The 16,659-nt window shown below is 43.3% G+C and overlaps 1 protein-coding gene across 2 annotated transcripts in view; it reads right to left on the reverse strand.

Moving 5' to 3' along the window:
* The window catches only part of MORN2 (MORN repeat containing 2), a 241,183-nt gene that overhangs the window by 118,146 nt on the left and 106,378 nt on the right, over nucleotides 1–16,659 (reverse strand). For both annotated transcript variants that reach the window (XM_085612314.1, XM_085612313.1), the window contains exon 3: nucleotides 9,770–9,876. In XM_085612314.1, coding sequence (XP_085468440.1) covers nucleotides 9,770–9,876 — 107 coding nt within the window. The remainder of the gene's footprint in view (nucleotides 1–9,769; nucleotides 9,877–16,659) is intronic.

Raw genomic sequence — 16,659 nt, forward strand, 5'->3', positions numbered from 1 at the left:
TCACCTGCCATGGAAATGCTGGCGAAAGGGACATTGGGGGCCCGTAGCAGGCCCCTTTACTCCTGGCCCCCAGACATGGGTCCTGGGGGGCATCTATGATGCCCCACAACATATCACTGCACCATGTGGCAGGCACCGATATATTTAACATGTTCCTTTTTTTTTTACTTTGCGGCGGATGATGCAGCCAGCAGCACCTGCTGCAATGTAAAAGATAGGCACTGCGAACACCGTAGTGGCAGTCGCATTGTAATGCCTATTGTGGGGCCTTCACCTTGAAGGCCAGCGGTCCCATTCCCCGATTCGATGGCGGTGGTACTGAAGTCCACCTGCCATCGTAGTCAGCCCCTAAGTTTGCATTTTATGAATATGATTCAGCGGGAAATAAATTGATGTTTGCAATTTAATTGACTTTGGTTGGCCTCTTATCTATGAGATTTCCCTGTTGAATGTGCCTTTACATTATACATTTTCGGTTGTATGAATTGATTGCATACTACACTCTCCTACAGGTATTAACTTGAGTGTCATTAGGAGTGTCTGGGACCAATTGTTTTCTTAGGAATTGTTTTCTTTACTAACCTTTGCAAAGGGCCCTAAACTTCACAGCAACACAAGTCACATTTCTTTTAGTAATTTGGGATCCGTTTGAGCTACAAAATTGTTTTGGAGGAAATCGTTAGATTATGCAGCAGATGATGTATTATGTGGCAAATATGATACAGCCATAGTTAAGTGGAAAACATTTTTCCACTTAATTTTGCCCCAACATTGTAGTTGATCAATTTGTAAGTTCCCCAAACCCAAAAGTCGAGTTCGGGCACAATTTGCATTTTAAAAGCAGCCCTATAACACAGGGCTACTTTTAAACTGACCTCAGGCTTCAGCAGTGCACACATGCAAGCGCAGAAAGGGCTGCTGGCCTCTAAACTGCCATGCCTTATTATATTCTAGGGACTTAAAAGTAGTTCTAATCCCCCTGCCCTATTATGTACTAGGGCCTTATAGGAGAGGTCATGCCAATCATAGGAGTACCCTAACCCATAGTGCACCCTAGTGTATGTAGGTGTTTTCACTGTATTTTTAAGTGCCTCTTTCAGAATAGCACTGGCTGTTTAGGCAGAGGCCAGGGTCAGTCAGTCAGGTACCACCGGTACCAGTCAGCAAAAAGTTGGAGAGTGCCCAGGGCGGCTTTGCAACACTAGAGAAACACAAACTCAGAATGTAAAACATAACACCATGGTTGGGGGGTTCTCTTCAATAATCAGAATTGATTTCTATCCTAATGAACCCATTTTCCAACATTAGGATAGGGAAAGACTGGGGAAAAATCATAACGTTCTAATCTATTCATTGAAATTTTTATGCAGCTCTTTGATGACGGTTAATAGCTCACTGTTCAATGTTAGGATTTTAACTTATAAACTTCAAATACCAAAAGAATATCTCAGACAAAAGCAGTAACTCACTGACCTTTTGAATTAAAACTTTCACTAGACAAGCCTTCGCTCTCTCTCAAAAAAAGAACATTAATCACCAAAGTTATCTTCACATTTTTATTGTTGCCTGAAAATTGCTGGAGACCAGGAATGCAGCAGCAGGTACTTTTCAAACCATAATTGTTGGAAGGCGTTTTCCGGGGGGGCTTCGGAATACGTTCCTGACCACCCGTTGACCCACCTCTCCCAGAGTTAGGCCGAGCAAGGGCGGGGAGGCCCTTCCTGGAAGGGTCTCGTACCTAGGATCGCACACACTGTGCTTGCACTCTCTGACAGAGGGACACCACACAGTAGTTCTTCGTAAGACAGTATACTTTATCGTAGACGTAAGGGATCTTTATGATCCGAAATGCAGGTATGGAAACAGTGCCACAATCAGCGGCGATCTCGTGATGGGTGTATGGGGGTAGCGGGACAGTCTTTGAGTCAGTGTCTCGGCGGAGTATCCTGCGCACAGCTCTCAATCCTCGAGCTGGGTGGATGTTGCTTCTCTCGGCAATCTCTGCCGATTCCCTTGGAGGAGAGTGCCGCGAGTCACTCAGCAGGCACAGGTGGTTCGGAGTTCGGGGAGCCGCGACAGTGTCAGCAGGGCTCAGATGGTTCAGAGTTCGGGGAGCCGCGACGGCGTCAGCAGGGCTCAGATGGTTCAAAGTTGGGGGAGCCGCGACAGCGTCAGCAGGGCTCAGATGGTTCAGAGTTCGGGGAGCCGCGACAGCGTCCGCAGGGCTCAGATGGTTCAGAGTTCGGGGAGCCGCGACAGCGTCAGCAGGGCTCAGATGGTTCAGAGTGCGGGGAGCCGCGACAGCGTCAGCAGGGCTCAGATGGTTCAGAGTTCGGGTAGCGTTCTTCGGTTTGGGGAGCGATCGAGCCGCGACCAGGTCAGCAGGCTCTCGTCAGTCCAGGTCTTCTCTGCCTCCCGTCCCTTCAGCACCCCTTGTTATACTCCCCCTCCTCTTTGGAGTCCGGAGTCCTCGCCGAGAGGGGTCTTGGTGCCTGGGGGCGGTGTGTCGGGACTTCCTGTCGCTCGGCCCTTTGATCTGTTCAGGTGGGTCCGGGAGGGACTCCAGACACCCAGCAGGCGAGGCGCCCGCTCACCGGGGGCCTGGTGGCCGATCGAAACCTTCCTTGGGGAAGAGACCAGAGGTGTGACAGGGACGGCGCCTCCCGGTCTGGCTTGGGGGGGGGGGTTCTCTCTCCCTCGGCCGGGCATTCGTGTTGGGGTCTGGCCGGCCATCGGGATGTTGGGCCATGGTGGCCGGAAGTCTGTGACATCGGGGATCGGTGCGGTTGCAGGGTGGCTTGCTGGTCGGGAGGGCCCACGCCACGAGGCCGGTCTCACAATAATGCACTTGCAAACACGACGCCCCCACCCTAAGTCAGCGGCCTTTGTTTGCTTTGTGCATTAAGATGCAAGATTCATATATATGTTTTTTTTAAACATTTGGTCTCATTACTATATGAATGTAAATAACAATAAAGCATACATGCAAACTGTGACTACATGCCTGCTTTTCTCAATATTTCACTTCGAAAGTATGCAATTGTATTTGTTTAACGGGCGGTGATTTGTATAGGGTCACTGGAAAGTGCACATGGTTGTCCCTGTCCCCCCCAGAATTTTAGTGTCTCCTACGCCCCTGGATGTGGAGCCTTATGGTAATCACAGCCGCCTGCCTAAGGAGAAATTCCCTCGCCGCCTGTCATTTTTCCCCTGCCGTGCTTTCACACCTCTGTGGTTGTCGCCAGCGCGCTTATACCTTAGGGCAACAGTTACTGTAGTGGGGTGTTGATTCTGTGTCTCTGTACTCAGTTTCTTATTCTTATGCCCGGGTTTTTAAAGGTTGTATGTAGGCTGCACGAAGCCGCCATCTCACCGGTTGCCCACAAGCGCGCCTTGCCCAGATTTCCACCGATGTGTCGCGAAGATTCAGGTGTGGCCTGCCCTCATCCACTACCGGCCCCCAGCACTTTCTCCTCCCTGGCCCGCAGGGCTTGTCCTTACTTGGGTACTGAGTATTCCTCTGCACCCTCCTCTCTTTTCCGCTCTCTCTTACGGGCAGAGTCGTTGGCAGGCTGGACTCGACAGAGAGCGTTACACTGCTCCGTTGTCGGTTTTGGGACACTGGGCTTCTTCGATTGGCCGTGATACAGTGGGGGGCGAAGAGCCTGTCCCGACCGTCACCCGCGAAATGTACCTGTGGTCAGGCCAGGGACGGAGCAGCCTCACTGGGGCAAACACTGACGGCTCACTCAGGCCGCTAGTCGCAGCGGACTCTGTTCGCCTCGGCTGAGCGGTTCTTTTTCGGCAGCCTCGATTCCTCAATGCTTCTGTCCCAACCCAGGCTCAGATTTTTGTCATCATGCCATAGGATAAGTGTCTGATTTATGGGGGATGGGAAGTAGGGAGCCAGGGCAGCGTTAGTGTGCGGCCATCTTCTTCCCCCGTGTGACATGTTTGCACTTTAGCATCACTTTGCTCTTTGCCAGCCGTCTGACAACTTAAATGCACAGACTGCTTTTTCATCAGCACTCTGCACTTCAGAGACTCTGTGCGTTCTGCTGGCAGAATTGTATCTTACTGCATGTAATGGGTGATGAATTTGGTTTTATCAGTATTTTACATGTTGCAACATTTTGTAACAATTTTAATTAATTGAAACAAATACAGAATTATTATCTTACTAGTGCATACCTTCCCACTGAGAATACCCCTCTAGCACTGAACCAAATCTGTGTATCCCTTTAGAAGACTGAGGGTGCATTTGCAAAAAGAAAAACAAACAGAGGATGCTATGCACATCAGGGAATCAAGGCCAAGAATAATGTCCCTACCAACCAGGAAAAGTGGCTGGGGAAAAATAGCAGGCAATGCAGTATTGGATTCCGTATTTGCAGTGGTGTTGTAAGGTGTAGCAAAGAGAATAACATAGATCGCTCTAAAATTCAGTTTAGGGCATTTGCATTTCTACAACCTAGGCACCGTAACCATGGCAAACAACAGAGAACCAGGTCCCATAGCCGAATGGAACACATAACAGTCTGTTGAGCCTGCTATAGCCTCAGTCTTGCATTTGGTGTCATAGACGGTGATAGGGTTCTATGAGAGGCACAGTCCACATATCACGCGTTATCAATTAAACAAGTCAGCAAATGAGAGAACACAGAAAAATCTATAGTCTGTAAGGATTCTGTTAAATAGGGCACAAAAGTAGCATATCATTGGGTAGTATAGAACATAGTATATTCAGATGATAGCATTGTTGCAGAAATAGGACGCAGGCTCACTGAGACATAAAAAGCCCCAATCAACTCAATCAAGTTGACATGCTAGGGAACTCCCTGAATGCTTTTCCAGGAAGATAGCTGTCTGCGTGGGGTCAGAGGAGATATGTGGCTTCCCCTGTAATGGGATCTTTCAGTGGACCAGGACAGATTATTGCCAAGGAGATATTGGCCAGTTGGAGCTTTTTTTTTTACTGTTGTGAGCGCTCGTCTGGCATCTTGCATAGCTAGAGTAAAGTCTAAGAAGATGCAGATAGTAGAGCCTTTGTTTGCCAGATTGTGCTGCTTGGGTGCTAAATTTTATTGGCCGTGCAGATGTGCCAGGTGAAGGTCTTGGCACCAGAGAACAGTGTACTGTTCCAAAATAAACAATGGTGAGAGAGTTGAGCTATCAAATAAATCCATTAGCAGAATTTTGTTTAATGTCTTTCTCTCCCCAGTGTCTATTGACTCTGGCACTCCTAAGATACACTCTATTTCGCTTTGAATAAGCTTCCAAATCCTCATTCCGGCTTTGGTTTACTCCAGCACCTTCTCCTTAAGCAAGAATGTTTTTGTTTTTAGTGGATGGGTAATCTTTGATATCAGCGATGCACCGTTGAGTATTGTAATTGAGGGCAGATTGCTGATCTAAACGCTCCCACATGTGCTCCATTTGAAGCTGAACAGAGTTAATCTTTCCAAACAAGTCAGGCTTTTTTACATGTTTAGCAGTAGTTGTTTGACCTATGCCTTATCCTCTGCCGGATGATCTGAGTATGCAGAATCTATCTGGGACTGTGGCTCAATATTGGCAATTTTTTCAGAGCACTTCAGATCAAAGGAGGGCTTGTCCTGCTTCTGGTATCCCCTACTGATAGTTACACAAGCTTAAGGAGTAAGGTAATGGATGCTGAAGTAGGTGGCTCAGATGTAGCTGACCCTTTGAGGGCCAACAGTAAAGGTCATCCACAGCAAATCTCACAGTCTATAGTGTTTAGCAAGAGTAAAGCCTGGTATCAGAAGACTTATAATTCAGCCCATCTGGAGTCACCTAGAGGACCTCCCAATAGCATGGCCAGCATGGACTTTACAGGTAAGATTGCGCCGAACGGGGTAGACTTCAGGTCCAAAACATAGTGAATTATTTCCACAGGCGCCACAGAGACAATCAGTAGTGCAAGCTGCAGGGACGTCTCAACCAGCCTTACGTAGGATCCCAGTCTTAGAGCCAGTCCCTTCAGTGCACACCAAATGACACCAATTGACCTGAGGGGAGACTCCACAATCATGTCTGGTGTGGCCTAATTGTGACCTCTCTGTAAGGAAAGCCAATGAAGACAGTGGGGCCAGTACATGCAGTGAAAGCCCTAGTATCCAGAAAGGGGCAACCCAGGGGCATGACAAAGGTATGACATCATGTTTCAGTTAGTAGTGTTAGCAAATCCACCTTCTATGGGGGAAGAGCAGGTCCACTGATGACACCAATCATTCAATATGGAGCTAAGCTGGAATCAGTGTGGAGCAGTACATTTCAGTGACTATGATTGTGATCTGGGTGAGTTCTGCAGTAGCGCTAGCAGTGCTCTAGTGATGTGCTGCACACGTTGGAGAGCGGGGAAGGGAATTAGGAAGGGAATGCGGCGGTGAAAACCAAGAACAGTTCTTAAATTTACCCATTGGGGCCTGAGTCATGACTGGTGACATTGCAAGAAGTGACATAGCCAGAATTGGTGTCACAGCCAGTTATATAGAACTGAAAAGCCACTGTAGGTTCACATTTGTAAAATACAGCATGTGACTACATTCAGAATGATGTCAGGCACAAATACAAACCACTACACCACACCACAGGACAGTGCACCACAAATCTACTATTATCCTAGCTAGAACGTTTTATCCATATGCCTCTTCCCTACATCTTCGTGTCTCTGGCAAGTTTGTACTTTGCACTCCTCGTATTACCACCGTTTCTTTTGGCGGCATCCTTTTTCCTACTGTGCTGAAAAAGACTGGAATTAACTCCCTTTAGAAATAGGTATTTACCTATTACTCTATCCTTTAAAAAACCTTTGAAAATTAATTTTATTAGGAAGGTATACAATACTTTGGTACTTTGTTTAGTACTCTTTTCCTTTACAATTCAAGACGCTTTGGCATATGCTGGACTTTATAAATAATACATAGACTGATAGACTACAACAAGAAAAACGAAAGTCCTATTTAAGCGATAACAGATTGGTTTAATCAAAGGAGTCAAAATTGTCCACCTGCAAATCCTCTGCACTTATCTGAATCACTATTAATTACATATTCAGCCTGTTTAGTGTCAATTAGATAACTAAATTATTATCTCTCGAGGAAACTAGGTTTACCACTAACCTATTCGTATACTCTTTTGGGTTAGTCATGAACACCAATTTTTGCCAAGTAACACCATGCCATGTGAACCCATCCTGGCTAATGTTCCTAAAGCATATTGCATTCTGGGACATGTAGTTTGTTTTTATCATTGTAAGAACTGGCTCAGACATCTCAGCATGCAAAGTGCTATTTGCGTACAAGCCTCAATTGGCTACAGGTGGTCCACATGGAATAAGACCACTCTGAAGCGTGTTCCATTTTGTATGAAAACGTGCATATAATAATTTAAGTTGTTCCAGAATAGCATTGAAATAATAGCAGAAGGATATCCACATTTATAGCTCAAATGGTAACCTTAACTTAGCTTGCAGAGCACTTGTGTGAACTAAGCATTCCTATACCGGCATAAGACAGTGACAAAACATATATGATGAACGCTACAGCTTGAATACCTCACCCCTCCCTCCTCCTCTTGGCTTCAGCAAAGTAAATCACGCCACTGCTTCTCAATGAAAGGTGCTTCCTTTCTTGCAGACGTGTGGGAGGGCGTGCTCGTCTGCAGTAACCGGGGGTCTGGGCAGCTGGACTCCCCCCTGCAGCAGCCTTTGAGTGTGTGCAAAGCAGGGAAAAGCACTCTTCCAGGGGTCAAAATATTTCTAGAGGGCTGAGACTCTTCAGACCCTGTTAACCTGGCACCCCTACTCCTACTGTTCGCAATAGAAGTATGAATGTGTTTATTTGCACTGCCACCCCAGACATTCTGCTCCCCTAGTACAATGGACATCTGTGGCAGAAGCACTCAATTTCTACCTTGATGTTGTGCCAAACAAAATGCAAGAAAATCCCTCCTGTTTCTTTTTTGCTCCTACATTTCCCAGAGGGAAGCTCATTGGACAGCTGCACTCTAAACGCTTGCAGACTTCTAAGGTCAGCTTCTAGGATGCGACGGTACAGCAAGAAGTGGGATGTATGTGGAACCACTCGCTAACCAGAACCCAACCAAGTACGAGTCGCAGGTGGTCTGCTGATTCTAATGCAAAGATCCGCTTCTTAGGCTTTGCACAGCAGAAGAAGAGCTGGTCTGATCTTTGTGAAGCACTGCCAGTGCCTTGGGTCAAGGGTTAGAAATATTCAACATATCAATCCTCTCTTAGACCGCAGCAGAAATCTCCTTTTTCTGAGCTGCTTCCAAGTCCAGTTGTGCACCCAAGTCTCTGAAGTGGGAGCCTTTTCAATTAGTAGTGATTGGCTTGACACTGGTGATGGGTGAAAAGCCTATCCTAAGGATCTCTAAAGTCGGCTCATCCTGCTTTTACAGAATGTACTCTACCTTTACTGCAAAACAATTCAAGAAAGTCACATTGTTGTTGTTTTCAAGGATCAAAAACAGTCAACTGAGCTGTCTTAGCTTGTCTAGTCTGCAAAAAGGATGCCCCAATAAAATGAGGTACCTCTGTCTTCCAAAAAGTGGAAAAACCTACTCAGGACACCTACTGGAGGGGCAGAAATAAACTGAGGAACAGACCACTGTCCTATTTTGGTATAAACATGGTACAATTAGAGTTCCTTCCTGTCCTTTGTATGGCTCTTTGGTGTAAAGTATTCTCTTCCGGATGTTCTTGTACTTAACTTCCTTCTGTCGAGAGGAGCCTTAGAATGGCAAATGTGCTCCAGAAGGTCTCTGATAGGAGCCAGTCACACTTTCTCTTAGTGCTGGGGAATTTAATTACAGTTACTGCAAAGGAGAAAAGCCTGGCTTATTCAGTTCGGTGGCCATTCAAGCTCGAGCAGAGATAGACAACTTTGATACAAATTTGGGAAATATATACCAAAAATCCAAGTTCACCAGTTAATTTGATTTTTAATAAATAGCAGATTGCATCGAAGATGGATTTTCTAGTCTTTGCCTAAGCCACTTTATGAAAATATGAGTTTTTACTTAGAGCAACCCTTATCAAAACAGAAACGCTGCTTCATCCTATGCATTAAATATCACTTTTGAGTCCCTTTATTACAGATATATCCAGTCTCAAGTTTACATGTCTAGCCTCTACACATTATGCTCCTAGGCCATTTGGCCTCCAAGGCATGCTTACGCTGACTTACTATGGTTGAGTAGGATTTTATAGATCTATTAAAAGGGTTTATTTTAAACCTGAATCTGATACAGCTCTGCCTGTAGCCAGTAAGGGTTGCAGGCGCACCCCAGATGCCATGTTTTAGTTACTCAACTGAATAATGCAAGTGAAACTGTCACCCACAAGTGACATTTTACTTTTATGCCATTGGTACAATTTCTGCTCTCCTGTACTGCAGGCTTACCTAAAAGCCAGAAGTCAATTGACTTTAGCCAATTTGTCACCATGTTTATGGATCAAAGAACATGCATTCGGAGGTGTCTGGCATTCTTGCAGTATCCGGAGTCACAATATGCTAGCAAATACAGCCTAAACAAATGGGTGAACCACACAAGAGGTACAGTTTCATATACAGATAATATACATTTTGTTTATATGATTGTTAACTGCAGAATTTGCTTGTATTACACAAGTGCTTTGAGATGGCCACTGGGTGGTAGCAAGTAAATAAAAAAAAGATACTTTCTTCTATTCTGAACAGATTTCAAAACCAGTCATATGCATTACCCGGTCATCTCTCCAGGTTCCTTCATATATAATTCCATTTGGGGTTATATGAATTCCTCTTCCATTTCTCTCCAATGCTCCGGATGGAGTTCGTGTACATTCACCTTCTACAGTAAAATAAAGAATATTGGTCCTGAGAATTCACGTTCCTCCACTAACAAATACCCAGGGTTTCTCAGTATTTTAACAAAATGTTGAGGAAATACAATCAAATTGAAAAATACTGACAATAAACAAAAGACGATGGTTAAAATGTATATAATGTTTTCGGTTTTAAAGCTGGCATAATTTGGAATTAAATATGCTAATATTAGGGTTTCATACTGAGCTACAGAAGAAGCAGTTGTCAGGGAGTAAATAGCACTAGAAGTGCAAATAAGCTACTGGTCGGAAACCAGACTAGAATCCTTCAAGTACAGCAAGTAAACTGTGCGAATAAGCCAGTAGGTCAGGAATATAAATTAATGCGGCACTTCACTGGTTAGTGAGTTTGTGAGTATGGTATTGTGGATGGGCAAGTGAGTGAATGCAAGAATGAGCCAATGAGTGGATGAATGGATGTACGCGTACAAGGCTGAGTGACAGAGAACGTGCATGATTAGTGCCTAAGATCACAAAAGAAGGATGAGGAAGTTTCAGTAAGAAGCCAGATCTTTTGCTTTTGTGAATGTGCATTGCTAAGGTCATGAATAGCAGAGATTTAACAGAATTCATTCACACTGAAAAATTCAAAGACTTGCGGCAAAATAACCTTGCCCATCCCACACCACTAAAGTGAAAAGTATGCTCTAGAATGTTATGAGGTAGAAGGCTCATTTTAGAATCCACTACTAAAAAAAGTTCGAGTTTGTGCATGGGACAGGTGGTGAATGGAGAATGAGTTAATGCATGGATGAGTGCAAGGATAGATGAATGAGTCCGAGCATCGATAATTAGCAGGCATTTCAATAGATGGATCAATGGGTATGTGAATGGATGAGTGAATGGTTAAAAAAGTGTTTCAGTGGCATGGCTAGATAAATGGGATAACTCATAAACATATAAATGCAAACCCACCTATGTCAAACCAGAGGATGAGGCTTTGGTCATAAAATACCAAGAATTTCCAATATTATGCCAATGCAAGCAGTATACTAGGGCTGGGAGACATCATGTTAGGGATCCCCACAACATAAAATAAGAATTATGCCAGTGCATGCATTACATGAGAGGTGAGCACCATTGTGTCAAGATGTCCACAATATGCAAGATTGTAGATTCTCCAAGTAGGTGAAGAGAGAATCTGGATTTCATTAAAGACACGGAGGCTAGCATTATGCATATATATCTTTTATTGCCAGCTCCTAGCAGCACTTTAAAGCAAACATCAAAGATTCCACAACTAGAATGTCCATAACCCTATATAACTCCCATCTCAGCAGCCATTTTCCTCTTTTAAGCTGCTCCGGTCCCATAACTCCAAAAAAAAATTCACAAATGAACAAATTATTCTCCTCTTCTTTTCCTCCTTTTCTATTGGGTGTCTATAATAAAACAACAAATGAAAAGAATATAAAATATTCTTATAACATCATATTCTGCAAATCACATTCTCTCCAGATCACAAAATTCCTACTTATTACTCTCTCCCCCAAATACTCACCTGGGAGGGAGGGAGGGATAATGCAGCTTCCGTGTGTTTAATAAAATCCAGATTCTCTCTTCACCTATTTAAAGAATCTACATTTCATGTCAAGACCTGCGGCAAGCATTATGCATGTTCAAAGCTGTGTTAAAACCACCCACAATTCATGTTCCATAGGCTTCAAGTAATACCTCCCATATACATCAGTATTTGACCAGTCAGCTGCCTGCAAAATCTCCTCTAACCATCCACCAGACGTTAACACCTTACTTGCCATAGCACCTCTCACTGAATGTGCTCCATACCTTTCCAGATCAATACCGACTTCAAACATGCAAGACCTCGCCCAACATGCAAAAGTTGCCGAAATTACTTGCCTGAAAGCTTTTACATAAGAAATCAACAACTGATTATCTCCATCCCATCTGTACTCATCCATTCTACTCTCATATTCTCTCATACATCTCACAACACACAATTTAGGATGGTCATCAAACTTTGGGTAAAATATAGAAGGAGACATAGTCTTTGTTCTCCTAGTGATCGGAAAATTACCCCATCTGGATTATAAAATCTATTTCCAACCTCCAACGCTCTTACATCCGAAACCCTAATGAAAGATATCAAACACAACAAAGTTGCCATCTTCCCTGACAACTGTTTCAAACTTAAAAACCTATTCATTGGTCATCCTTCAAATAAAGGAGGATGTAAACTTACATCCCACATACAACTGTATCAAGGCTTAGGAGGACTCTGCAACTTAATACCTTTCATCACTCAACAAACCAGAGGATCTCTACCTATAGTACATCCTCCAACCAAACCATGAACCACTGCAACCGCAGACCTGTAACAATTTATAATTCTGTAACGTAAACCTTTTTCAAACAAAGTTGATTGAAAAAAGTCAAAGTTCTATGGTAGATGCTTCCACTGGATCCAAACCCTTTCCATGCACCAACACACCCACTTTTTCCAAGCGCCAACATATCTCTTCCTTGTCCCTGGTGCCCAAGACTCCCTGAGTAACTCTTGAGCCTGTTGCGAAAGTCCTGCAATTTGCACCCTTCCCCTGAAATCTTCCAAACAATTAGGCTCAAAGCTACCTCCACGAATAAAGAATGTAACATCCCTTCCGGCCCTAAAAGAACATCCTTTGCCTCTGGAATTTAAAAGAGTTCCTCTATTTCCAATTCCAATAGCCCTGGAAACCAAGCCTGTCCCACCCAAAAAGGCGTCACAAGAATTACTTGGCATCTCTGCCTCCTCACGATCTACAATACTCTCTGAATCACTGCAAATTGCGGAATTACACACTCTTGCAACTACCTCCAATCCTGCTGAAAAGCATCCACCTCCTCTGCTAGAGGTTCCGGTCTCCAACTGTAATACCAGCTCAACTGGAATGCTTGCCTTGATGCAAACAGATCCAACTCCAGAAATCCTCAAACCTGACATTTCCTCTGAAAAAATGGTACATTTAGCTTCCAATCGCGGTAATATCTCAGATATCTGGAATTCCAATCTGGAATATTCTGCTTGCAACCCAATCTTTTGTTCTAGACAATAATCCCAAATCTGCTTCATAATCAGAGTCAAATTCCTCGACCTACTGCCTCCTAAGTGGTTTATATACCAAACCGCTGAGACATTGCTCATCTTCAACAAAACATTGACACACCTCAACTTTATTCCAAAACTCTGCAGAGCAAAAAGACCTGCCTTCATTTCCAAACCATTTATATGCTCTGAAGTCTCCTGCGAACACCATGATCACCTCTCTCCCTGGGAAATTTCGCCACCGGTCTCAAAACCTTCGTAAAACACCAAGGTACCAATGCCAACCCGAATGGAAGGCATGCAAACTGATAAAGAACCCCTAACCACCTGAACTGTAGAAACCTGAGACTCTTCCCCGCTATCGGAATTGTAAAATACGAATCCTTCAGATCGAATTTTACCAACCAATCGTTCTCATGCAAAATATCCCTCAATAGATGGATCCCCTCCATCTTGAAATATCTGTAAACAAAAAACTTTTCAACTCTCTCAAATTTTTTACAGGCCTTCAACCCTTGTCCTTCTGTCTGACCAAAAAGATTGTACTCACAAAACCCAGATCTTCCTTGCACACTCTCTCTATAGCTCCTTTTCGTAACATTTCCTGCACCTCTTCTACTACTAAATTCTGTTGTTTCTCTTGAAAGACTAACTACATTGGCTCCCCTATCTGCCTTGGATCCTTTCCGAATTCTAAAACATACACTTGAACTGCGAGAAGAACCCACAGATCTTTTGTTAAAATCTTCCAATTGTTCGCAAACCACCTCAATTTTCGCCCTACCTTTTTTGGGGAAGAACCAAAAGGAGTCTTCCTACTTACCCTGAAATCCTTGAGCAAACTGTGCTCTTCCTCTCGACTGGCGTGTCCTGCTATTTCTTCTCCTCTGGTGATACATACCCAGTGTGGACTGAAAACCGCTGAATGCACCACGTCCCTGGTATTGGGATTGGGACTTTGTGGAAGATCGGCCAGGGAAACATCCCCTTGCCGGGGCCTGATCAAAAACACTTCTGTCAAACACTCTTCTCAGAGAGGATTGAGCCTTGTCTAAACTGGACACGTACTTCCCTACACCCTTCACCAAATAAATAACCCTTAGGGTCCTCCGAAGTTTTTTTTTCGGGCATAATCCCCCAATTTAGGACTTCTCCTCATCAGGATGGCCTTGTGTCTCTCAGCAATAATTGCTGCATTTGCATTTCCAAGGAAACAAACTGCCTTTTATGACCATTCACGCAGCAACTCATTATCTACCTGCACAGACTTCATCTTTGCTTCCTCAGCCATGTCCAAGATTCTGACTAATGGCCCCAACACATGCAGCAAACAATCTTGAATCTGTTTTGGTGTCCTCTCTAACCCTTTCCTTGGATCATGACCCATCTTAAACAAGAAACTGATCAAATCAGGATCCAAGTCTCGTGTTACACAAGCTTTGTTATCCACAACAGGTCGAGAGCACTTCACCCTCATAACCTTCCTGGCCTCCTTCTCTAATGGTCTCTGACTCAAAGCTTAAACAAATCTGCCACATGAGGAAGTGGCCACCAGTCCGCACTTCTTATCATCTCAGGACTAAACATACCCTCTCCTTGAGGATCTTCAATGATCTCTTTATCCTTTCTCTTCTTTGCCCAAATCCATGTCCCAACCATCATCAAAGTAATCATCTAAAATGAACTCATCATCATTTTCTCCAAATTCCTGATTTATTTTGTCTCCATGAACTTCTTTAGTCTCCTTTGTGCCGCTAAGGACACCATCTCTCATGTCGCATTGGACACCTTCATCCTTTGTGGTGCTTGGCACACTTTTCTCTTTAGTCAGAAATCTGATACAAGCCTCAACATATTCAGTCTTCCTTCTCCTTTTTCAAAATCTTCTGTCCTTACTTCCATCATCTTCTGACCAAAATTCATTGTCTGAAAACTCTACAGCCTTTCTTTTCCTCTTTAAAACACTCTCAAAAACCTCCTTTACTGAGGTCTTCCTGCACCACCTTCCTCAAAAAAGAATTCTGAAGAGTCACCCTCTTCACTCATCTCTAATGTTTTTCGTTTCAATGTCCAGTGATAAAAGTTATATATTAAACAATTTTATCCTACTATATAAAAGTTGATTCTGCTAAAATCAATAGATTCGCCTTTACTCTTTTTTTCTTTCTTTTCAACTTCACGCACTACCGCTGTCCTTCCTAAACTGCCGACTGTCAAAATGTTAAGAAACAGCTGTTTTGAAAGTTGGACTTGGATAAAGATCATCACATCCTTTTCCAAAATGGCCATTGTTATCTTCAATCCAATTGAATCCAATGCAGAGACTTAACTTTTTCAAAATGGCTCCCACGCAACGTCATCACGTGCGCACGCGTGACATCATCATGCTCGCCATTACAGGCGCCTACGAGGGTCAATCCTGTTTCCAAGGCACCTCTAGGAGACAACGCATGATCCCCGCTCGCGCAAGCAAAGAAAAAAAGATTGCGCAAGCACAGGTCGGTGCTCAAAAATCATTACCGCAGCGGACCATGAGACCAAAACAGCCGCTCGTGCCCCCGTGGTTAAATTCACATATTACTATACCTATTATACTTTAAGTTCCTAAAGCCTATATATCTATCCACCTACTGCTGATACGCTAAAAAAAAACATAAATTGGGTCAGTTCAAACAATTACTAATTACATGTAAATCTACTTAAATCTCCAAACAAACACACACTTAATAGTAAAAACTAACAAAATAACACACAGTAATAATCTAAAGTATTAAAAATCATTAAAACTTAAACTAAATCAGATATCACATACACTTAGAATCACACAATACTAATCTGTCAAGGAGCAGCAAATAAAAGAGAAAGGTGGCTGCTGTGATGGGAGTAACATAGGCTTAGGAACATTCTAGTTCTGGCATTTTTGATGTTTGTGATGTTTGCTTTAAAGTGCAGCAAGAAGCTGGCAATAAAAGATATATATGCATAATGCTAGCCTTTACATGAAATTACCACATCTATGTGTGTTCGCATTTGCTTCATCACTAATTAATCCTTAGTGCATCTGCTGCTTTGCACTACCACTCATTAATTCTAAATGCATGTTTAATTTCCCCAACCACTCAGCACTCATTAGTACAGGTTCTGATCTACACCATCATTCATTAATCTTGAATGCTTTTTTCAGATCTGACTTCAGAAATCCTGAGTGCTTGTCCACGTTGGACACCATGTTCTTTAGGACTGTGTGACAAGAAAACAAAAAAAGACAACAAAGCCAGATTCCCCTCATTCAGGCTGCTTAAAGAGGTAGGCATTTTTTAACATTAATACTTTAGTTGATTTGAAAGGAGAGAAAAAAAGAGAAAGAAAACACCTTGAAAGTTTTATTAAAATCACACCATTTTATATATTTAATTTGATAAAGGTATCTGCAGCAAAATACATTTTTTTAGCAAATGATTGAGTATTAAGTGTGAAATAAGTACATTACTAAAGTAGGTCTACGCAAAATAAAATTGTATAAGAAATTCTCATTCCATACCTCCCAGAAAGGACTCTTTTCTTTGTCAATCACTAAAGCAATGTAATCACAGCAAAAGATACTCTTAAGAAAATAGGACAAGAAGAAAGAAACATACCATGAAGCAAATGGACATAGTCCTGGGGAGAAATGCTGCGGCTGCCTTGAAGGCAGAATTAAGTT

Source organism: Triturus cristatus, chromosome 6 (assembly GCF_964204655.1).
Source record: "Triturus cristatus chromosome 6, aTriCri1.1, whole genome shotgun sequence".
NCBI lineage: Eukaryota > Metazoa > Chordata > Amphibia > Caudata > Salamandridae > Triturus > Triturus cristatus.